We start from the raw sequence: 23,846 nt of genomic DNA, 5'->3' as shown, positions 1-23,846 counted from the left end.
ACAATATAACGTGCAGTAATTTTAATACTTGTAAGCCGCCCACAGTCATCTCTGGATAAGACGGGTGGCACCTTAATTTAATCAATAAATTAAATGAATGAATGAATTGAAGATGGTTGAAATGAGCTGAGTCAACAGCTGTCAGACTTCGATGCTATCTCAAAATAAATGAATTTCCAAACTGCCAATCTTTAAGGAAATCTTTTCTTTAATTGAGCACAGCCACCGGATCATGACTCGATGCGGACAAGACTGACCTTTTGCCCCCCAATCCCTCCATTTCCGATCCCCAAATCTCTGCTTCTCATTGGCTATCTTCCAAGTCATTCTTCAGGCTTCTTGTCTCGTCATTTCCCAGGAATGTCCCCCCCCTTCATTTCCACGACAACCCGACTTCAAAGGGATTTAGCAGGCAAAAGTTCAGAGCTTATCTCTCTCTGTCCTCTGCTCTCTATGCCAGCGTCGAAGCGCTGACAACAGCTCTGTGTTGTTGTCCAAGGTCCTGAATTTGCAACTTCTAATGCAGTGTTTTTCAATCTTGAGTTGTGTGGACTTCAACTTCCAGAATTTCCCAACCAGCAAGTCACCAAGATTGATAAACACCGATTGATGGTAACTGACCTAATCATAATTTAATCTTGTGGGCGTTGCACAGTGGATTGCAGTGACCTCATTGTAAAATTATTGGGGAGGAAGAATAGCTCGTTGACACTGACTTGGGTCAATGAGGCGTACCTCCTCATCTTTAAATCCTTGCGAAAGCAGTTGGTGTGCGGCCAACTGTCCGTCTGCATCTCCGTGGCAACGATGGTAGCGTCCGCCGGTCTGGGAGGCGAGTTTCTTGAGAAAGTCGTTGGCCACTCTGTCGAAGACAAAAAAAAGAGAACGTCCCAAACTGGGAGCCATTTGAGTTCAATCCTCAACATTTAAGTTCTAAGGCTCAGAGAAGTTGGCCACTTGCTAAATTGGCCACGGTGCAGAACATTTTTCTCATGTTGGCCAAGGGTTCAATTTTAAAATTCAGATTTGGGAAGCCAAATTCGAGAGTTACCTGTCCGTGCAGTTGAAAGAAATGGTGTGGATGGTAACGGCGTGACTCTTCGTAAGCGCTTCAATTTCTTTGAGAATTAAGCTGCAGCTGGTGTCAGGTTTTCCATCGGTCAAAATGTACAGGGCTTCGACATTTTCCAGACTAAGCGCTCTCTAAAAATGACAACAAGCACACCAGGGGTGGGTTCTAAATTTTTTTTACTACCGGTTCTGTGGGCGTGGCTTATTTTGTGGGTGTGGCTTGAAGGTCATGTGACTAGATGGGCATGGCTAGCTGGTCATTTCTGGAAGGTCCTCGCACTTACGACCAGTCCTCGCACTTAGGACCCGACTCATTTGTTTGCTTTTAACACTGATCAGCTGTAGGGCGGCCCTTTGAAGCCCCGCGGCAAGAGTTTAAACAGTTTTTTTCCCTCTAGTCATCAGCTGGGACTCAGGAGGCAGCAATAGATTGGGGGGTGGGACCAAATAAAAGGTAAGAATAACATGGGTGGGTGGGGGGGTGGGAGGGTTGGGGGGGGAGAACCGGTTCGGTGACATCATATCGTCACCGCTAACGGCTCGGCCGAACCGGACCGAACCGGGAGGAACCCACCACTGAAACACACCTTGAATTAAATCAGAGCTTAGGCACTACAATCATCATCTTTGAATGACCCCATAATCCCTTGCGGGATGGAGTCTGGGCAACTGAATGGAGCTGAGTGTTTACTGGCCGGATGCCCTTCCTATCGCCAATGCAGAGTTTTGTTCAACAGATATATTCTCATTCGTGCCCAGAGAGAGAAATATCTGCCTCTACCTAGGATTGAACTCACAGCTTCCTGATTGTGAGGCGAGAGCTCCGCCTCTAGGGCCACTCCATCTTAGGCAATACAATGCTGTGATTTTACGACCTTTCTTGCCACAGTTGTTAAGTGAGTCACCGCAGTTGTTAAGTCAGTCGCATGGTTGTTAAGTGAATCTGGCTTCCCTGTTGATTTTGCTTGTCAGAATGGCGATGACGTGACCCTGGGACATTGCAGCTGTCATAAATACGAACCAAGTCGCCAAGCATTCAAATGTTGGTCACATGACCATGGGGATGCCGCATTGGTCTTCAAAATGTGAATAACAGTCATAAGTTCCTTTTTTTCAGTACTGTTGTAACCGGGGGTGGGTTTCAAATTTTTTTACTAACGGTTCTGTGGGCATGGCTTGGTGGGCATGGCATGGCTTGGTGGGCGTGGTAGGGGAAGGATACTGCAAAATCTCCATTTCCTCCCAATCAGCTGGGACTTGGGAGGCAGAGAATAGATGGGGGCAGGGCCAGTCAGAATTTTTACTAACGGTTCTCCGAACTACTCAAAATTTTCCGCTACCGGTTCTTCAGAACTGGTCAGAACCTGCTGATACCCACCTCTGGTTGTAACTTTGAATGGTACCAAACCAATGGCTGTAAGTAGAGGACTATCTATACCGTGTTTCGCTGAAAATAAGACCCTGTCTTATATTTTTTTTTGAACCCTGAAATAAGTGCTTGGCCTCAAGCCCGATTTGGGCATACAGTATTATCAGGGGATGTCTTATTTTGGGGAAAACAGGGTAGTCTGCAGAACCCAAAACTCAATCCTATCTAATTTCATTCTTCCGGCCATATTCATGCTACAAATCAGGTACAAAATAGTTAAGTTTCCCTTCACAATAATCTGAAGGAAGGAAGAAAAAAAGATGAAACGAAAGAAAGGCATCCCCCGAACACATTTAAATATATTAAGATAAAGATTGAATTAATAAAAAAATAAAATTAAGGAGAACGTATATGATTAAGAATAGAAAAAAATAGAATTTGAGGGTGAAAGAAGATACTGTTTAGAAAAATAAGAATAGAAAAATTAAGATTCGATTAACAAATACGGAAAAAGAACACTTTGGTAGAAACTGTAACGAAGTAAAATATATTTGGATATGATGAATTATATTATATGAATTATATATGATATGATATGATATGATATGATATGATATGATATGATATGATATGGTCAATATTCTATTTAATTAATTTAATATTTAAATTGATGTTTATTCTGTTTTTAATTAGGCTGTACACCGCCCTGAGTCCTTCGGGAGAAGGGCGGTATAGAAATAAAATTATTATTATTATTATTATTATTATTATTATTATTATTATTATTATTATTATTATTATTATTATTATTATTATTATTATTATTTCAAAAAATAAGCGGGTGTGTATTGGAGAGGGAAAAACCAATAAAACTTGTCAAAAAAAAAAATAGTCTCAAGAAAACTCCCACTAGAATATTCCAGAAAGATAGCACTGGAATCCAGAAAAATCCATCGCTGATTATAATGTTTTGAAGGGGAAGCCCATTTTCTATGCTGGGGCCTTCAAACATGGCGGCTTTAAGACTTGTGGACTTCAACTCCTCACGGCTGGCTGAGGAATTCTGGGAGTTGAAGTCCACAAGTCTTAACGTTGCCAAGGTTGGAGACCCCTGCTCTAGGCCATTGGCGCCAGGGTTTACGGCAACGCTACTGAACCGCAAAGCTTCGGTTCGACGAAACCAACCTGTAAAGCCTTCAGAATGGATGTATTCCCATGAGCCTGAAAGAGGGAGACCCACTGGGCAGCCTCGTGGCACATTTCATCGGTGGCCTCCACAAGGCACTCCTGCCAAAGTTGGACCTCTTCTGCAAAAGCGATGAGGTTGAACCTGGAGAGAGAGCAAGGGATCTAATCAGCAAGCCACAATCAGCGTGGACAACCACATCAGCAAAACCGCGGCGAGGATCACGTTGAGATAAACTAAGATAAACTAAATTCCCACCAGAACCTTCAGCAGAACCACTATCTTCACTGAGTAGGTTTCCTCCAAAACAGGGGTCTCCAACCTTGGCAACTTTAAGCCTGGCGGATTTCAATTCCCAGAATTCCCCAGCCAGCTGGGCAACTGAATGGAGCTGAGTATTTACTGGCTGGATGCCCTTCCTGTTGCCAATGCGGAGTTTTTCCCCCCAGCAGATATATTTTCATTGTGCCCGGAGAGAAAAATATCTGCCTCTACCTAGGATCGAACTCACAGCCTCCTGATTGTGAGGCGAGAGCTCCATCTCTAGGCCATCGTACCACTCGGTTAGAGCTCTTATATATATCAACACCAAATAGAGAGCTCAATTCTGATCCCTTGGGAGAAATTTGGGGGCGGGGGCAGGGGGAGCCCGCTTATGAGGACAACTTACCAGTCTGAGACTGGTTATCACTGGAATGAGGTAAGCTACTATCCCTGCAGCTTCCTTACTTGGTGGCCTTCTTCCTCAGCTGTTCCCAGATAAGGGAGGTGAGCTCTTTGGCAACCAGACTCAAGGAGTGCTCCATGGAACCAGATGTGTCAATGAGAATGCAAACTTTGGCTTCCAAGATGACCCCAAAGAATCGGCGGCTGCCTAAAGAAAGAGAATTGTTTGACCGTTGACACCCTTTTATCTTACTTAGCACTGGGTTTAATCTAAATCCGGGGTCGGCAACCTTAAACACTCAAAGAGCCACAAAGAGTCCTAACTGGAAGCCCCCGTTCAATTCTGGAGCCGACCGAAAGTCCGTTTCCCCCATCACAGTCTCCTCCTGGCATGGTGTCCTTTTTCCTCTGCCAACTGGGAGTCGGTTCCCCCACCATAGAGTCTCCTCCTAGCACAGTATCCTTTTTCCTCTACCTCTCCTAACCCTATCAATTGTGGAGCCAACCAGCAACAGGGAGCTGCAGCAGAGGGATGAAAGAGCCACATGCGGCTCCAGAGCCGCAGGTTGCTGACTCCTGATCTAAAGAATCAGAATCAGGATAAAAGGCAAATGGTGGCCAGGAATCCCATCAAACCAATCTTCTCCAGGCTGGTCTCTTTGGGATAGATGATGTCATCATCTAGAATTCTCCATGCATGGCCACGATCCAGCATGGTCATTGTCGCGGATTCTAGGAAACTTAAGTCCACGAATTTAAAGAATATTCCGTTTGGCTGGGCTCTAAAACTGGATCAGAAATACCCCCCGAGGTGCTTTTTTTCAAAAGGCAACTGTGCTTTTTTGATTCCCCCCGCCCCTTGGTTCAAAAGAATTAGTTTCCCCCCAACTTTGGGGCCTCGGAGATCCAATGCTGAAAGCGAAGAGCATAAATAACTCTTGCCAAGATGGTTAATAGTGGGGCAACTCCTCAGCAGGATAGACAGACCCGAGAGAAGCCACTGTAGTCTTCGGACGTAGCACCGCAACACATTCTCCATCTGTTCGATGTAGTCGTCCAGATCCTTGGGTTGAATCTGCAGATGCTTCACTATCCCCTGGGAGACAAGATCATAAGATGTCACTCTAAGACAGGGGTCGGCAACCTTAAACGCTCAAAGAGCCACAAAGGTCTTAACCGGAAGCCCCCATTCAATTCTAGAGCTGACCGGAAGTCCGGTTCCCCCACCATAGAGTCTCCTCCTAGCACGGCGTCCTTTTTCCCCTGCCGACCGGAAATCCGGTTCCCTCCACCATAGAGTTTCCTCCTATTGTGGCGTCCTTATTCCTCTACCTGTCCTAACCGAAAGCCCTATCAATTGTGGAGCTGATTGGTGACAGGGAGCTACAGCAGAGGGAAGAAAGAGCCACATGCAGCTCCAGAGCCGCGGGTTGCCGACCCCTGCTCTAAGAGGTGATGTGAGGGTCATGCCCAATGTAGGCTAGGCTAAGAAATCAAAGCCATGTTAAGTCTAACACTATTTTTACTAGAACAGCTGTTTGGGGCAGAATCTTGTACATATGAATGTGCCTCCGCCCCCCCCCTCATTTTATCTTTATGTGAATTAGGGAGGGGCTCATTTTCTCTTCTATGTTTCTATCTATCATCTATCTGTTTATTTCTATCTAGTCTATCTACTTATTTCTGTCTGTCTACCTATCTGTCTATATTTCTATCTGTTTATCTATTTATCTATGTAGTTAGATAATTTATGTATCTAATTTATCTGTCTATCATCTCTATCTATCTGTCTGTCTATCTTATCTATCCATCCATCCATCCATCCATCCATCCATCCATCTATCCATCCATCTATTTCACTTATCTATCTGTCTATCTATCCACCCATCTGTCAGTCTTGTCTGCCTGCCTGCCTGCCTGCCTGCCTGCCTGCCTGCCTGCCTGCCTGCCTGCCTGCCTATCTATCTATCAATCTATCTATCTATCTATCTATCTATCTATCTATCTATCTATCTATCTATCTATCTATCTATCTATCTATCTATCTATCTATCTATCTACGGTATCCCTCTCTCTCTCTCTCTCTCTCTCTCTCGTCTGTCTGTCTGTCTGTCTATCATCTATCCATCCATCCATCCATCCATCCATCTATCTATCTATCTATCTATCTATCTATCTATCTATCTATCTATCTATCTATCTATCTATCTATCTATCTATCTATCTACGGTATCCCTCTCTCTCTCTCTCTCTCTCTCTCTCTCGTCTGTCTGTCTGTCTGTCTATCATCTATCCATCCATCCATCCATCCATCCATCCATCCATCCATCCATCCATCCATCTATCTATCTATCTATCTATCTATCTATCTATCTATCTATCTATCTATCTACGGTATCCCTCTCTCTCTCTTTCTTTCTCTCTCTCTCTCTCTCTCTCTTTCCAGTCGGTCTGTCTGTCTGTCTGTCTGTCTATCATCCATCCATCCATCCATCCATCCATCCATCCATCCATCCATCCATCCATCCATCCATCCATCCAGCTATCTATCTATCTATCTATCTATCTATCTATCTATCTATCTATCTATCTATCTATCTATCTATCTATCTATCTATCTATCTATCTATCTATCTATCTATCTATCTATCTATCTATCTATCTATGGTATCTCTCTCTCTCCTGTCTGTCTGTCTGTCTGTCTGTCTGTCTGTCTGTCTGTCTATCTATCTATCTATCTATCTATCTATCTATCTATCTATCTGCCAGTTTTGGAAAAACTGTGACTCTTAAAAGCAGCCTATAAATAAACAAACAAACAAGCAGACAAGAATAAAAGTCCAAGGCTGAGTACAGGTTGGAGAAATATTGCTACGATTACTTATATCGCAGTGTTGGCTGGGGAATTCTGGGAGTCGGAGTCCACCCATCTTCAAGTGGCCAAGGTTGGGAAACACCGGGGTGCACAATCAGGATTACCAAAGGAACATTTCCGCTTCCCTCGAAAAGCACCAGAGGAGGGGAAGGGACTCACTTGCATTTCTACACTTGGGAAAATGTCGCAATATTTTGCCGAAACCTTCTTGTGCAACGATTCCACCATCTCCTTCCGATGGAGGCTCCCAGGTCCAAAAACAAGACTGGGCAAATCTAATTTTAGCTTTTTCAGGCTGCATTTGCCGAGCCACTGTTGGGGAAGGAGAAAAAAACACGGAGGCTTGTTGAGTGGGTGGGGGAACCACACTGCAACTGAAGAAGCATTCAGAGCAGTGGTGAAATCCAATTTTTTTTACTACCTGTTCTGTGGGTGTGGCTTGGTGGGCACGGCAGGGGAAGGATATTGCAAAATCTCCACTCCCACCCCACTCCTGGGGGGAAGGATATTGCAAAATCTCCATTCCCACCCCATTCCTGGGGGAAAGATATTGCAAAATCTCCATTCCCACCCCACTCCTGGGGGGAAGGATATTGCAAAATCTCCACTCCCACCCCACTCCTGGGGGGAAGGATATTGCAAAATCTCCATTCCCACCCCATTCCTGGGGGAAAGATATTGCAAAATCTCCATTCCCACCCCACTCCTGGGGGAAGGATTCCCACCCCACTCCTGGGGAAATATATTGCAAAATCTCCATTCCCACCCCACTCCTGGGGGAAGGATTCCCACCCCACTCCTGGGGGAAAGATATTGCAAAATCTCCATTCCCACCCCACTCCTGGGGGAAGGATATTGCAAAATCTCCATTCCCACTCCACTCCTGGGGGAAGGATTTCCACCCCACTCCTGGGGGAAGGATATTGCAAAATCTCCATTCCCACCCCAGTCCTGGGGGAAGGATATTGCAAAATCTCCATTCCCACCCCACTCCTGGGGGAAAGATATTGCAAAATCTCCATTCCCACCCCACTCCTGGGGGAAGGATATTGCAAAATCTCCATTCCCACCCCAGTCCTGGGGGAAGGATATTGCAAAATCTCCATTCCCACCCCACTCCTGGGGGAAGGATATTGCAAAATCTCCATTCCCACCCCACTCTGGGGTCAGCCAGAAGGGGTATTTGCCGGTTCTCCGAACTGCTCAAAATTTCCGCTACCGGTTCTGCAGAACCTGTCAGAACCTGCTGGATTTCACCCCTTGATTCAGAGCATTTAACAATCTTTCTGTTCAGGCGGCGTGTTACGGACAATACATACTGCCTTGGTGGAGCAGATTTCTTCCTCGTTTGGCAACCCCACCGAAGGGATCAACTTTTTCCCACTCTTTTTGAAAACTGCCTCTGGAGGGGAAGAAAATCATGTTATTCTTGCTTCTGAAGTACACCCTGTTTTTTGTTTTTTTTAAATCGTCTCTTTAAATCAGGGGTGTCAAACTCAAGGCTCGGGGGCCTGATCCAGACCACGGGGTGCTTAGATTTGGCCTGCGGGGCTGCCCTGGAAACAGCAAAGGACCGGCCATGTCTCTACCAACAAAAACGGATCTCGGGAGGGCCATGTACGGTTCTCCCAGGCCCCATTTTTGGCTGTCGCGGCTGAAAACAGGGCCCCAGCTGGGGAACACGGGGCAGTGGTGGGTTTCACTTACCTTTGCTACCTGTTCGCTCAAAGCTTCTGCGCATGCGCAGAGGGTATTTGATGTCATCCAGGCAGGTGGGCGGAGCCTCCTGCCGCCGCTACCAGTTGCCCGAACTGGTAGTAGCAACCCACCACTGACGCGGGGCCCACCCGAGCTCTGTTTTCACCGGCAGAGGGCTGCAGGAGGCCATCACGGCCAAAAATGGAGCTCAGGAGCCCGTTTTCACTGGCTGAGCGCTCGGGCCGCCACAGGCACCCCTGACCCGAGTGATGTTAAGATGGCCACGCCCACACTGCCCCCCCCTCCGAGGTCAAACGCAACCCTGATGCAGCCATCAATGAAATCGAGTTTGACACCCTTGCTTTAAGTACTCCTTCCGGGAAGGGGAGAAATATGAATTTACAAATGCACGTCTAAACCGCTCGTGCGGAAAAAAAGACACAAATTCTATAACCATGGGAAGGGAAAACAGCCTGTTATGCACCTTAGGAGATGTTTTCAAGCATCTCTGTGGGGAAAAAAGTAAGCCCCCCCCCAATTATCTGAAGACACCCACCTATGTTTTTGCTTCGGCTGTGATCCAACAAAGAAATTGACGTCACTGGCTGTTTCTTTGACTTGGGGTTCAGTTTCTTTCTGGCCAGGAAAATTTCTTTTATGGGTTGAACTGCACAATAAATCAAATCATTATCATCATCATCCTCATACAGAATCTGCGGTGATCTTGGAGCCCAGGAAAATAAAATCTGCCCCTAAAATCTGTCATTTTTGGGGTTTTAAATCGGCCAAATCTATTTAATTATTTTAATTTTTAATTATTGTTGTGTCTTGTGTTTTTAAATTGGCTGTACACCGCCCTGAGTCCTTCGGGAGAAGGGCGGTATAGAAATAAAATTATTATTATTATTATTATTATTACCTCCATTTCTTCCCCATCTATTTTCCAGGAATTGGACATACCTATTCTAAGGCAAATCAAAGCAAGCCATATTATAACTTAAAACCACGGCAACTTCCACATAGATGGGCATCAGCTGACTGTGGACTTAAACAGCCTTGGTGGCGCGGCAGACTAAAGTACTGTTAAGTAACACCAGCTGCCTGCAATTACTGCAAGTTCGAATCTCACCAGGCTCAAGGTTGACTCAGCCTTCCATCCTTTCGAGGTAGGTAAAATGAGGACCCGGATTGTGGGGGCAATAAGCTGACTTTGTATAAAAAAGAACACCGCCTGGGGGGGGGGGCGAAAGCCCTACTAAGCAGGTATATACAAAAAAGTATGCAGGCTATTGCTATAATGCATTGTAAACCACCCTGAGTCTCCGGAGAAGGGCTGCATATAAATTGAACTCATAATAAATAATAATAAATAATTTATTTATTATTATTTATTTATTTATTAGTTTGATTTATATGCCGCCCTTCTCCGGGGACTCAGGGCGGCTTACAATGCCTTTAAGCAATAGCCTTCATACTTTTGTATATACCTGCTTAGTAGGGCTTTTGGGCTCCCCCTAAGCGGTGTTCTATTTTATACAAAGTCAGCTTATTGCCCCCACAAACCGGGTCCTCATTTTACCTACCTCGGAAGGATGGAAGGCTGAGTCAACCTCGAGCCTGGTGAGAATTGAACTCGCAGTAATTGCAGGCAGCTGGCAGCTAAATACTACTTTAACAGTAGTTTAGTCCACTGCGCCACCAGGCTCAGTATAAATAATAATAAATAATAAATATGGCTTAAGAGTTATGGAACCAGCCTTGTTTATCCCATGTAGTGGTCACTTCACTTGTACGCACCTGGTGGGATTTCCGCTTTGCCACTCGGAGGACGCCACGAAAGGGTTTTGGGGCTCCCGATCCTCTCACCATCTTGGTGCTGTTCTCGGAAACCATAAAGAGATGGAGGACAGATAAGAAAACCTCTTGTCTATGGAGATTCTCAGTCATCCAGGTCATGGTTCTTCCAAACGTCAATTGCATCATTAATCATCATCCTGTTTTAACGACCCCCCATAACATAATCCCTCGCGGGATTGAGTATTGGACAACTGAATGGAGCTGAGTGTTTATTGGCCGGATGCCCTTCCTGTCGCCAATGCGGAGTTTTGTTCAGCAGATATATTCTCAGTGTGCCCTGAGAGAGAAATATCTGCCTCTACCTGGGATCGAACTCACAGCCTCCTGATTGTGAGGCGAGAGCTCCACCTCTGGGCCACCGCACCACTCAACTGCATCATTAATAATAATTTTTTTAAAAAAAAATCTTGCATATTTTGGTTTCATGTTTTTCCTGCTCCATGTCCTGACCTTAGGCTTCCTGAGACAGTAAAAAGCACACAATTAGTCCCCAAAACCCTCTTTTTATTTCAACGGCTGTGAATTCTGTTCATTCACAGCCCGTCATGTGTCACAAAGAGTTGGTAAAGAGTCCGACAGAAGTCTGCCACGGTCCTTCGGGATAAGGCTGATAAACACCCACCTTTATCTCCCTTGACACGCTGCCAAAGACCTAATTGGCAATTAGCTTTGCAAGGCCACACGGAGCACGGAGTCAAAACGGAGCTTCAGAATTTAAATCAACCAGAACGAACAAAGTTGCTTCCTGCAAAGGCTCATGTCCCTTTGCTCCTCCTTTATGTCTTATGGGAGGAGCCAATCATCTCCAAGCCTTACTCCCGAGTCGCCCCTTTTGTCTTAACTGTTCTTGCCTTCTGGCAGCTCTGCGCATGCACGCACAGGGAACAGGCTCCCCCTATTCCTCTGCCTCGCTGACGTCAGACTCTGGAGGCTCCGGAGGCAGCACATAACTCCCAGATGGCCCTGGCCCCCTTTCTGCCTCTGATGCAGAGCCTTCGCCCGAGTCTTCCCCAGACCCCAGGACTGGCCCAGGTTCCTCCCCAGCCTCCTCACTGTCCGACTTTACTGCCAGCTCCGCAGGCTGCCGGCAGACCACAAGACTCCAGCAATTTTCCTTCTCGCACAATTCTACAAAAGGTGCTTTCTTGACTCAAGGACCACAATCGGTAAAGAGAAAATACTGAACAAAGCAAGGAACTGATAATATATGATAGAGATCATTTCGAAATACCAGGGTCAACTTACCATCCTGGCAAGGGTGAGGGCTGTCGGCTTTGGAAACGGTACTTTTGAAGATCTGGTCTTCTTTTCTTCCTTCTTTAGTGACGAGAGGTCATCTACTGTGGAAGATGACTGGTTCCTTGAAAAGTTCCCTGATTTCTGCCTTAAAGATTCCACTAACATGGCACACTGAAAATAAATCCACAATCCCAAAATGCATTGAGGTTTGCTTTATTTTATGTATTGTATTGTATTGTATTGTATTGTATTGTATTGTATTGTATTGTATTGTATTGTATTGTATTGTATTGTATTGTTTTATTTTTATTTTTATTTTTATTTTTATTTTTATTTTTATTTTTATACCACCCTTCTCCCGAAGGACTCAGGGCGGTGAACAGCCATAATAAAAACAATGTACAAAATAGAATTTAAAAGCAGATTAAAATAATTAAATCATAGGCCGAATTTAAAACTCTCATTTTAAAACCAATTTTAAAACCCCATTAAAACCAAATTAAAATCATTTATCCCATCAGAGCGGCTTGCTGGAATAACAGGGTCTTCACTGCACGACGGAAGGCGCGGAGGTCGGGGATCCTTCGTATGTCCGGGGGTAATTCATTCCATGCTTCTTGTTCTAACTTTGGCATTTGATCACCCATTATGGTCAGCAGATTTCTGCTGCAAACATCCCAACCACCACTAGAGGGCCACAAGGAGTGAGAGATTTCAGGGTCCCTTTGCTGCCATCTTGTGGTCATTTATATTTACCTAGCTCAGATCTAGTAAATACATCTTAAACCAGGAGTCAGCAACCTGCAGCTCCGGAGCCGCATGTGGCTCTTTGGGCCCTCTGCTGTGGCTCCCTGTCTGGTGATCCCAACACTGGCTGGCCCATCCCCTCGCCTTCCCCTCCCAGTCACTCCTCGCCTGGCCTGAGAAGGTAAGGGTGACGGTGCGGGATGGAGAAGCGGCCAGGGCAGAGACAGGGAGATACAGAGAGGGGGAGAGAGAGAGAGACATAGAGAGATACAGAAAGAGAGGGAGAGAGGGAGGGAGGGATGGGAGAGAGAGAGAGATGTCAAAAGGATTTTGCGGTTCCCGGTGTTTTTTAAGAACTGGTTCTCTGCCCTAATGACCGGCTGGGTAGGCGTGGCTAGTGGGGGTGTCATGTGACTGGTGGAAGTGAGTGACATCGAGTTGGCCACGCCCACCCAGGTTTTGTGGCTCCCGCTGTATATAAGGTTGCCGACCCCCGTCCTAGACACTGACATCAAATGGTTGTGCTACATCAAGATGACCGAACCCCTGCATCAGTGGTGAAATCCAATTTTTTTTTTACTACTGGCTCTGTGGGCATGGCTTGGTGGGCAGGGCAGGGGAAGGATACTGCAAAATCTCCATTCCCACCCCACTCTGGGGCCAGCCAGAGGTGGTATTTGCCGGTTCTCCGAACTGCTCAAAATTTCCGCTACCGGTTCTCCAGAACCTGTCAGAACCTGCTGGATTTCACCCCTGCCCTGCATCCTCCTCGGGGTAAAGAGACGTAGCTTAAAAGAAAGTCAAGTTTTGAAAGGTGTAAGATCCAACCTTGTGCGAGTAATGAACTGCTTTCTCCATTTCGGATAAGATAAGGCTGATATCATCACTTTCGTTGATACCTAAGTATAGAGGAGGCAAGGAAGAATTAAAAAAACAAAATATAAACTCCTAAGTTTTGAAACTTGATGCCATCCAACTTTTACAAAAGAGTCATGCCGGCTCGCATATATGTGCCAGTCGTTCCCGACTCTAGGGGGCAGTGCTCATCTCCGTTTCAAAGCCGAAGAGCCAGCGCTGTCCGAAGACGTCTCCGTGGTCACGTGGCCGGCATGACTCAACGCCGAAGGCGCACGGAACGCTGTTCCCTTCCCACCAAAGGTGGTCCCTATTTTCCTACTTGCATTTTTTACGTGCTTTCGAACTGCTAGGTTGGCAGAAGCTGGGACAAGTCACGGGAGCTCACCCCGTTACGCGGCGCTAGGGATTCGAACCGCTGAACTGCCAACCTTTTGATCGACAAGCTCAGCGTCTTAGCCACTGAGCCACCTACAACTCTTCACATGTTGCTGGAATACCGGTTACATGATCCCTGACGGTTAGTCAAGTTCAGATAGGTTGAAGAGAACTGAGACTCCTAGAACATCAAGAACATCTGGAGATACAACGAGTTCTCCTTCCTGTGACATCCTAAGAGCAGGACTATGGGGCAGAAGCCAAGAACCCCATAAAGGAAAAGGACCAGGAGACCCACGTTTTGAAATAAATGATGTGTTATACAGGTACTCCTCGACCCAGACCCACAATTGGGACCATGAATGAATGAAACATCTGCAAGAAAACCACCAAGCTCAGCAGCAAAGATGCCTGCCACATACTCTTCCTCCTCCTCCTTTCTCCTCCTCCTCTTCCTCCTCTTCTTTCTCCTCCTCCTTCTCCTCCTCTTTTCTCCACCTCCTCCTTTCTCTTTCTCTTTCTCCTCCTCCTTCTCCTTTCTCCTCCTCTTCCTTTCTCTTCCTCCTCCTCCTTCTTTCTTCACCTCCTTTCTCCTCCTCCTCCTCCTTTCTCTTCCTTCTCCTCCTCCTCCTTCTTTCTCTTCCTCCCTCCTCCTCCTTTCTCCACCTCCTCCTCCTTTCTCTTCCTCCTCTTCCTTCTCCTTCTCTTCTTTCTCCTCCTTCTTCTCCTCCTTTCTCCACCATCTCCTCCTTCCTCTTCCTCCTCTTCTTCTTTTCCTCCTCTTCCTTCTTTCTTCTCCTCCTTCTTCACCTCCCCCTCCTTTCTCCTCTTCCTCCTCCTTTCTTTTCCTCCTCTTCCTCCTCTTCTTTCTTCTCCTCCTCCTTCACCTCCTCCTTTCTCCTCCTCCTCCTCCTCCTCCTCCTCCAAGCACCAAGGACGCCCACAATACTGAATTACATGCCACATCTGTTTCACCGTGGACCTAGAACTGATTTACTCATACGGAATAGAAAAAAGAAGAAAAGGTCATTTATAACAGTCCCCACTCAAAGCTCCTCAGAAGGCTAAAACAGAATGAAAAGATCAACCCTTGAAGAAGCAAAGGTCCACCCCAGGTGTCCACCTCCTTAGAAGGTCCAGAGACCACTGGAGAGGGTTTCCAGGAGGCACCCGGAAGCGCCTTAAAAACACGCCCTGAAGTTCTTCCACACCTGTCTCTCCAAACCAATGAAAGCGTCCGTTGGCGGCCTGCACCATGTCTTTGTAAGCGGTGGCGGTTTCTTCCGGACTCGCGTAGCGTGGGGGCAGGTCGTCTTCAAACTTAAAAGCGTGAACGCTGAAGAGGCAAACGTGGAGTTGCAAATCGCAGCCCCCACAGACTTCAACCAGGTAAGACGAGATGTGGTGCTGGAAGACAAGGAGGCCAAAACCCAACGCAACGGACACCACGTCATTTGACACGAATTGAACTGGACTCTTAAGACCGCATTGATTCCTTGCTTGAAGAAGGGTTTCACATCCATTATAACAGAGCCAATTTTTATAAAAAGCAGGACCCCAGGGTAATTACAACCACGGGGCTGGGGTGCACAATCCACGAGCCACGGGATCTGTGTGTGGCCCCTCCAATACAGGTAGTCCTCGACTGACGAAGGTTCATTTAGTGACCGTTGGAAGTTACAACGGCACTGGAAAAAGTGACTTTTGTCAAATTAATTGTATCTCCTTGTGTGTCCAATCACACTTGGCCAATAAAGAATTTATTTATTTATTTATTTATTTATTTTCAAATTTCTATACCGCCCTTCTCCTTTCGGACTCAGGGCGGTGAACAGCCAAGTAAAACACTTTATATACAAAAGTTAAAATAGATTTAAAATAATTAAATAATTTGGCCCATAATTTAGAACATTACGATTTAAAACCAATTCCCAATTTTTAAAAACTCATCATAAAATCAGGACAGCCCGGCTAACTGAAAGAGGTAGGTTTTAAGGGCCCAACGAAAAGTCCGGAGGTCTGGGATCACTCGTATCTCTGGGGGTAGATTGTTCCAGAGGATTGAATTCTATTCTATTCTATTCTATTCTATTCTTTTTTTTTTTTTTTAATTTGATTTATATGCCGCCCTTCTCCGGAGACTCAGGGCGGCTTACAATACGTTAAGCAATAGCCTTCATTCTTTTGTATATTTTATACAAAGTCAGCTTATTGCCCCCACAATCTGGGTCCTCATTTCACCTACCTTAGAAAGGATGGAAGGCTGAGTCAACCTTGAGCCTGGCGAGATTCGAACTAGCAGTAATTGCAGGCAGCTGTGTTAATAACAGGGTGCTTTAAACCACTGTACTACCAAGGCTCTTCCATTCTATTCTATTCTATTCTATTCTATTCTATTCTATTCTATTCTATTCTATTCTATTCTATTCTATTCTAATTTTTATTTTATGTTAGGAAATTTATATTGCCCCCTCCCTATTTGCACAGGATATAAATAGAATTAGAAATCCACTTTTCCACTTCCCAGCTCTTCTGCCAGCCCAAATGTCTTATGGCATATTAAGACTTTTGACATTTCTAGTTAAAAGTTCCACACATTGCCTAAACTAATTTTGGAAGCCCACCTACCGTCTCCTGATCAGGCACTCCAGCTGCCAGCAGATATACGCCTTGAGATTCGTGTCTGTCTTTATCTTTAAAATTCACCTCCACGGCTCTTTTGAGGGCCTTCAGAACATTTCTGGAGCCCTTACAGAGTAGACACAACACCCATCTAGAAAAACAACCACGCGTCAGCCATGTTCTCCTGCGATATTCCGCATCTGTTGTGCTGGCACACAACGGTTGAAGATTAGGGCATGAAGAACCAGGGCCACCACACGAAGGATGGAGAAAGTCAAAATGGTGGCTTTGATTGGGCCGTCGGGCAGAATTTGCCAAGGTCGGACACCCCAAGTTTTGTTCATTCATTTTGACTGAAGAAAGTAGAAAAATATGTAGATGTACTAATAGCACTTATATTTTGCTTTACAGGGCTTCACAGCCCTCTCTAAGCGGTTTACAGAATCAGCCTATTTTCCCCCAACAATTTGGGTCCTCTTTTACCGACCTCGGAAGGATGGAAGGCTGAGTCAACCTTGAGCCGGTCAGGATCGAATTCCTGGCAGTCGGCAGAGTTAGCCTGCAATACTGCATTCTAACCACTGTGCACCATGGATGGATGGATGGATGGATGGAAGGAAGGAAGGAAGGAAGGAAGGCAGGAAGGAAGGAAGGAAGGACAGAGGGAGAAAAGGAAGAGCACTAGCAATAGCACTTAGACTTATATATTGCTTTACAGTGCTTCACAGCCCCCTCTAAGCGGTTTACAGAGTCAGCCTCTTGCCCCCAACAATCGGGGTCCTCATTTCACCCACCTCAGAAGGATGGAAGGCTGAGTCAACCTTGAGCCTGGTGAGATTCGAACTACCAAATTGCAGGCAGCTGGCAGAAGTAGCCTGCAGTACTGCACTCTAACCACTGCGCCACCACAGCTCATCATAGTCCCAAAGGTGCTTTATTTCAAGAGACAACTGGACTTCCTTGTTTTTCTTTGAAGACGTTTCGCTTCTCATCCAAGGAGCTTCTCCACAACCTTCAGAAGCTCCTTGGATGAGAAGTGAAACGTCTTCAAAGAAAAACAAGAAAGTCCAGTTGCCTTTTGAAAAAAACAAAAGCATCTTTGGGACACCCAGGACCATGGATGAGAGAGAATCTCCATAGACATCCAGGCGTAGTCCTTTACCTCCAAGCACTCTGTAAGTTGTCTGGATGAGGTGGAACCATTTCGGGTTGCCAAGCCGTAACTTCGCTTCCAAAGCTGCAAAAGAAATAGGGAATCAACCAACAACCGTGACTTGTTGGAAGGATAAATTACCGTATTTTTCGGTGTATAAGACTCACCTTTCCCCCCCGACTAAAAGGGAGTGAAAATGTAGGTGCATCTTATACACCGAATGTAGCCCCGCCCACCCACTGGTCCCCACCCTTTGGCCTCTGCCTCGCAGCAGTTACCTCCTTGCAAGCAAACAGCAAGAAAAAATCAGCTCCTTTCAGCTTCAGCACAGCCTAATTAGCACAAGTTGATTGGATCGGCCTCCCGACTCTCAGCTGATTTGCTCTCAGCTGTTTTGCGGGGGCCTCTGCTGCTTGCTGCAAGGTGGTAAATTGCTGGAGCAGATTTTTTTTCCCCTTGCGCTAATCAAGCTATGCTGAAAATGAAAATGAAAGCAAAGCAGGCTGTTTGCTGTTTGCTGCAATGAGGCAAAATTGCTCAGAGGCAGAGGGAGATTTCTTTTTTCTTCTTTTCCTCACCATAAAAGGTAGGTGCGTCTTATACTCCGGTGCGTCTTATATTCTGAAAAATACGGTAGTTACCCCAAGTTAACTACCGGGCTCGTTTCCAGTCTTCCTGAACTTCCGGTAGGCCCGTTTTTCACCCTCCCCGAGCCTCTGCATGCACCCTGCACTTACCTGCATCCATAACGGGCCGTGTGGGGACTCCTGTGGGTGGGGTGGGAGGGGCCAGTCAGGAGTGGGATTTGGGGGTTCTCTGAACTGCACAGAATCTTAGCTAGAGGTTCTCCCGAACTCCTGCGAATTCCCAGCAGCCCACCTTTGGAAGGCGGGGCCCAGAGCAGGTTATCTCATCCGAGATCTAAGCCAGCATTGCTCGGATCACGCCAGATTTGGGAGATCAGTAGACGAATTTATGACTTGACTTCTTTTTTCTTTCAAATAGTGCAGGGAGGTTTAAAAACATTGGGTTTTTTTTTTTTAAAGAAGACACCGGACAATCCCTTGTCTGAAATGGTACAGGTTACTCCTGCTTGAGAGCAGGGGGCTGGACTAGAAGACCTCCGAGGTCCCTTCCACCTCTATTCTATTCTAGGGGTTTTTATTTCCTGAAAAATATGATCTGGTTAAAAAAACAATCAAAGGAAAAACAAAAGCCACTTACGCCAGGATGTTGAACAGATCCTTGCTCGCCATTTGCTCTTCCAGCAAAAGACGTAAAGAATGTTGGATATGAAAGATGTACGACGAATTCTTTTTGGAGATGTCAACCAGGACCACCACCCTAAAATGAAAAACCAAAAGCCACTGTTCTGACCTAGGCTTCCCCAAAAAGCACGAAGGAGAATCCTGGTCCCGACAAAACCCCTTTTATTAAACAAACAGTGAATTCTTCTCATTCACATCCAGCAAAGTCTTTCAGGGGAGAATTTACCGTCACAGACCTTATCTGGCTTGGAGAGCTGCCAGGCCGATATCTTCAAAATTTGGCTCGGAGAGTCACAAACCAATTAGGTGAACTAATTGTCTCCTGCAAACTCCACTCCCCCTTCGCTCCACTTTTATTCCCTCTGGGACGGGCAATTCATCGTCCACCTGTGGCCTTACTCCTGAGTCGACCCTTGTTCTTTAGCTGTTCCCTTCGTCTGGCAACTCTGCACAAGCACAAATTGGGAACAGGCCCCAGCTGTTCCTCTGCCTCATTGATGTCTGACTCCAAAGGCAGCTGATAACTGGCATGCAGCTCTGGCCCCCTCTCTGCCTCCGATGCAGAGCCCTCATCAAAGCCTTCCCCAGATTCCAGGATTGGCCCATGTTCCTCCCCAACCTCCTCAGTGTCCGAATCTGCTGCCAGCTCCACTGGCCGCTGGTGGGCCACAACAGCTATTAGCATTTCCTCTCTCTTCTTTTTTAAGGACTGGATTCACAATCACGTTAATTTTCCTTCTGTTTGGTTCCCTTCTTTTCCACTTTAAGCAGCCTTGTGAAGACCAAGGAAGGTGGAAGATAACCCCTGATTTATGGTTTATTGTAGTGCTTCCAAAGCACTTTTTTTCCCTACATTAGATAAAACCAGAAAGTCCTTGTTTAAATATCACTGTTGCGATGGGGGTAATGTCTTTGAGTCTTGTTGCCCAAAGAAAAATCACTTTTACTCAACTTTATGTAATTTATCCAGATATGGGAAGCATCGGTTGTGTTGGAGAGGCCCAGACAATTACAATTACAAATAGTCTCTGACTTACGACGACACAAGTTGATGCGGTCATAAGACAAGTCACCCCGTGACAGGATTCAATTCACGATCATTTTACCATGGTCATAAAGCAAATCATCATGTCATCGTTAAGTTCTCTACCTCTGTTTAACCGTTGGGTATGTGCTTCCTTCATTTCTACTCCCATAATGTGTATCCTTGCTCAGAGTTTGTTGGAACCGGAAGTGTTATACATTAAAATAAATAATAATAATAATTATTATTTTAGCACACGTACCAGGAAGTTTCCCTCCCATTAAACCAGGGTGCGAAGCATTGAAAAGGGATTGATTGAGAGAAACAAGATAAGACGTAGAAATAAAAGGCAAGAAGGCGTTCTGAAATGGAGGGAAGGCAGTCCAATCTTGGTACCTCTTTTCACAAACTGTCCCCCAAATTCTTCTGCTGGAAAGAGACAGCCAATTAATGCGTCGCTCGTACATCTTCACCATTTGCCCGAGTTGCTTCTGTGAAGCCAAGGAGAAAAGACATCAACTGAAGCTATATGGGCTCGTGACGATGCAAACATTTCAAGGCTGGTCTTGGAGTTTCCAACAGAAGGGTGGAGAAGGTGCTTCAGAGCGCCTCCCACCATCCATGTGTCAGCGCTTCAACGCTGGCAGAGAGAGCAGAGGAGAGAGAGATAAGCTCTGAACTTTTGCCTGCTAAATCCCTTTGAAGTCGGGTTGTCGTGGAAATGAGGAGGGGGGGACATTCCTGGGAAATGACGAGACAAGAAGCCTGAAGGATGACTTGAAAGATAGCCAATGAGAAGCAGAGATTTGGGGATCGGAAAGGGAGGGATTGGGGGGCAAAAGGTCAGTCCTGTCCACATCGAGTCATGATCCGGTGGCTGTGCTCAATTAAAGAAAAGATTTCCTTAAAGATTGGCAGTTTGGAAATTCATTTATTTTGAGATAGCATCGAAGTCTGACACCATGATCAGAAGGTTCTCCAACCTTCTCTATCTACAGCAAGGGGTGTCAAACTCGATTTCACTGAGGGCCACATCAGAGTTGTGTTTGACCTCGGAGGGGGGAGGGGGCATGGCCAGGGTGGGCGTGGCCAGCTCAAAGTCATTTGTGTCGGGGCACCAGTGGTGGCCCAAGCGATCGGCCAGTGAAAACAGGCTCCCGAGCTCGGTTTCGCTGCCAGAGGCACCACGGACCAGTCTTTTGCTCTTTCCAGGGTGGCCTTGCGGGCCAGATTGTCAGGGTTCCGAGTAACCCACCCAACGACAGAAGACTCCGAGGCTTGAGTTTCCTCAAAGTTCCATTTTATTAGGGAGGTCATATTGGCACATCTGGAAAAACCCGAATCTGAAAGCTTCCAGGTTTTCCCCACCCAAAGGAAAGTCCAAGTCCCTTTCCCCCTGCACCCACATGTCCATCACATGGCCCAATCAATGCACTGTCCCAACTGGAGATGCCTCCCAGTCACACCCCTCCAGGTGCAGGGCAAGATGTCCTTGACTCTCTGAGAAAGGAATGTTATTATGACTACACATCACCCTGGCTCCATACAATCCCCCCTCCCAGTTTCCCACAGCAGTAAATGTGGCAGGCCTGAAGGCCCAATGCAAAAGATGGCTTCCAGGCCTGACAATGTAACTGATACCACTGTACAATGTATGATTTGGATGTGTATTTTTGTTTCTGTATCTATTGTGTATATTGTCCTGCCCAATGGGGAGAATGTTAGGTTCAGCTTGTAGCTTACTCCTACCTTGTTGGTCAGGCAATATATCTGTTTCTTTAAGAAACAACTGAGCCACGTAATCAGGGTTTGCTGAACCCTGTAATTAGGCTACAGTGCATACATAAGCAGCGCAGAGAAGCGTTCTTTGTTCCTGATTGTACCTGTTCCTGTTGCTTCCTGCGTCTTTCTGCTGATTAGTGTTAGACTGGATTGTTATATGGTACTGTATACCGAGAGTTACTAAAGTCTGTTTGCTTTGGTAAGGGAAGATACTTACTGGACTGATATTACTGTTTATGACCTTGGACTGTTTTACCTACACCGAGACTGCTTATTATCTTGTATATAAAGTATTTTTCTCACACGAGCTGCACGTTTATCTCCTTCCCTGTGTGTTTCTGCTCTGCTCGTTGCACAAGCAACAAATACTTTTTTTACACACACCCTAACACAGTCGACTCAAATCAACCTGAAGCCTGATGATTTTCCTCCCAGGCATTAGTTAACAAACAGCTGCATTACATGAAAAAAACTCTACTTTATCTCGTTTGGAAGTAAGACCTCAGCTCTGTGAGAGGAACCATGTGCAGTCAATGGGGACCAGTAAGGCTTCGAACTTAGAACTGCTTTATTTGTCACTTTGAATGTACACTAATTGGCATACATTATAGTGAAATTTCGTTGCGTACAGCTCTCAATGGGTCACCACCTCCAATATACACTACAAAATAATTAATACACGATAAAATGACAAAATAAAGACATCAATAGAAAATTATGCACATACCCACATATGCACCTTCCAGGTGCAGGGCAGGATGTCCTTGACTTCCAGAGAAAGGAATGTTATTATGACTACATATCACCCCTGCTCCATACAATCCCCCCTCCCAGTTTCCCACAGTAGTTAAATGTGGCAGGCCTGAAGATCCAATGAAAAAGATGGCTTCCAGGCCTGACACAAATCTAAGCACCTCGCGGTTGAATCCGGCCCCCGGCCTTGAGTCTGACCCCCCTGATCTACAGCGTCATGATTGCAACCGTCTTTCCCGCTCTCCTAAAATACAGATAACCCTGGACTTACGACCACAATTGGAACCAAAATTTCTGCTGCTAAGCAAGGCCGATTTTATGACCTTTTTGCCGTAGTCGTTAAGCGAATCACTGCAGTTTGTTAAGCGACTGATGCAGTTGTTACGCAAATCTGACCCCCCTCCCCCCCGATGGACTTTGTGTGTCGGAATCTCGCAAACGGTGATCATGTGACGTGTCATAAATACATGCTGGTTGCCAAATGCACGAATTTTGATCGTGGGGATACCGCAATAATTGTTAAGTGTGAGGGCAGGTCGTAAATAGCATTTTTTCAGGGCTGTTATAACTTCGAAGGAAAATAGTTGTAAGTCGAGGACTACCTGTATAGAAATGGGATTGTGTTATGTCGCAGTTCAGAGCTTAATTGAACGTTTAGTTCCAAGATCAGGGATGAGATTCAGCTGGTTCGGGCAAACCTGATGCTCATTTTATATCTGGTTCCCCGAACTGGTAGCTGCAAGGACTGGCTGATCCCTCCCACCCTGCCCCGCCCCGGAGTCTCCACATGGCCCATTTTGGATGCCAGGTAAGTGCAAGGCCCTTGCAGAGGCTCTGGGAGGCTGAAAAACGGAAGTTCCAGAAGTCTGAAAACAGCCCATTTCCGGCCTCTGGAGAGCCTCCGGAGCCCAGGGGATGCCCTCCCAGAGGCTCAAGGAAAGTCTCCGGAGCCTGGGGAGGGTGAAAATGTCCCCCCTCCCCGCCATGGTGCAGGAGGCCAAGTTGGCCACGCCCACCATGGCCACGCCCACCCAGCAACTGGGCAGAGAACCGGTTGCTAAAATTTTGGAATCCTACCCCTGCCCAAGACCAACAATGGTTAGGATGGATGACGTGCAATTTATTCACCTGGTAATTGTATAATATCGGAGGGTCGACATGAACATTTTTCACAGTCCCATTGTGCCATTCAAACTGCATCATGGCTTTCTGCAAAGAAGAGGACGGCGCAACGTCAGCACATAACACATTACGGGTTTTCCTCGACTTACGACCGCAATTATCGCTAAGTGAAAACAGTTAA

At 46.1% G+C, this 23,846-nt stretch overlaps 1 protein-coding gene across 7 annotated transcripts in view; it reads right to left on the bottom strand.

Moving 5' to 3' along the window:
• Nucleotides 1–23,846, bottom strand: part of VWA3A (von Willebrand factor A domain containing 3A) — a 42,413-nt gene that overhangs the window by 5,297 nt on the left and 13,270 nt on the right. For 2 of the 7 annotated variants that reach the window (XR_009622874.2, XR_015729864.1), the window contains exons 14-30: nt 23,672–23,752; nt 20,405–20,499; nt 18,941–19,060; nt 17,726–17,800; nt 16,570–16,714; nt 15,153–15,348; nt 13,537–13,607; nt 11,968–12,132; nt 10,663–10,741; nt 9,422–9,532; nt 8,487–8,569; nt 7,327–7,479; nt 5,280–5,388; nt 4,297–4,500; nt 3,626–3,770; nt 1,052–1,203; nt 736–862 (exon numbers count right to left, since the gene is read on the bottom strand). Coding sequence is in view for 2 of the 7 variants with exons in the window: in XM_060692870.2 (XP_060548853.2) it covers nt 736–862; nt 1,052–1,203; nt 3,626–3,770; nt 4,356–4,500; nt 5,280–5,388; nt 7,327–7,479; nt 8,487–8,569; nt 9,422–9,532; nt 10,663–10,741; nt 11,968–12,132; nt 13,537–13,607; nt 15,153–15,348; nt 16,570–16,714; nt 17,726–17,800; nt 18,941–19,060; nt 20,405–20,499; nt 23,672–23,752 (2,052 nt within the window). In the remaining 5 variants the exon portion in view is untranslated. The remainder of the gene's footprint in view (nt 1–735; nt 863–1,051; nt 1,204–3,625; nt 3,771–4,296; nt 4,501–5,279; nt 5,389–7,326; nt 7,480–8,486; nt 8,570–9,421; nt 9,533–10,662; nt 10,742–11,967; nt 12,133–13,536; nt 13,608–15,152; nt 15,349–16,569; nt 16,715–17,725; nt 17,801–18,940; nt 19,061–20,404; nt 20,500–23,671; nt 23,753–23,846) is intronic. The other 5 variants (XR_009622875.2, XR_015729866.1, XM_060692870.2 and 2 more) reach the window with 3 other exon arrangements.

This window comes from Pantherophis guttatus, chromosome 14 (assembly GCF_059756535.1).
Source record: "Pantherophis guttatus breed Tessera chromosome 14, ASM5975653v1, whole genome shotgun sequence".
NCBI classification, from domain to species: Eukaryota; Metazoa; Chordata; class Lepidosauria; order Squamata; family Colubridae; genus Pantherophis; species Pantherophis guttatus.
This window is presented reverse-complemented; position numbering and strand designations above follow the sequence as displayed.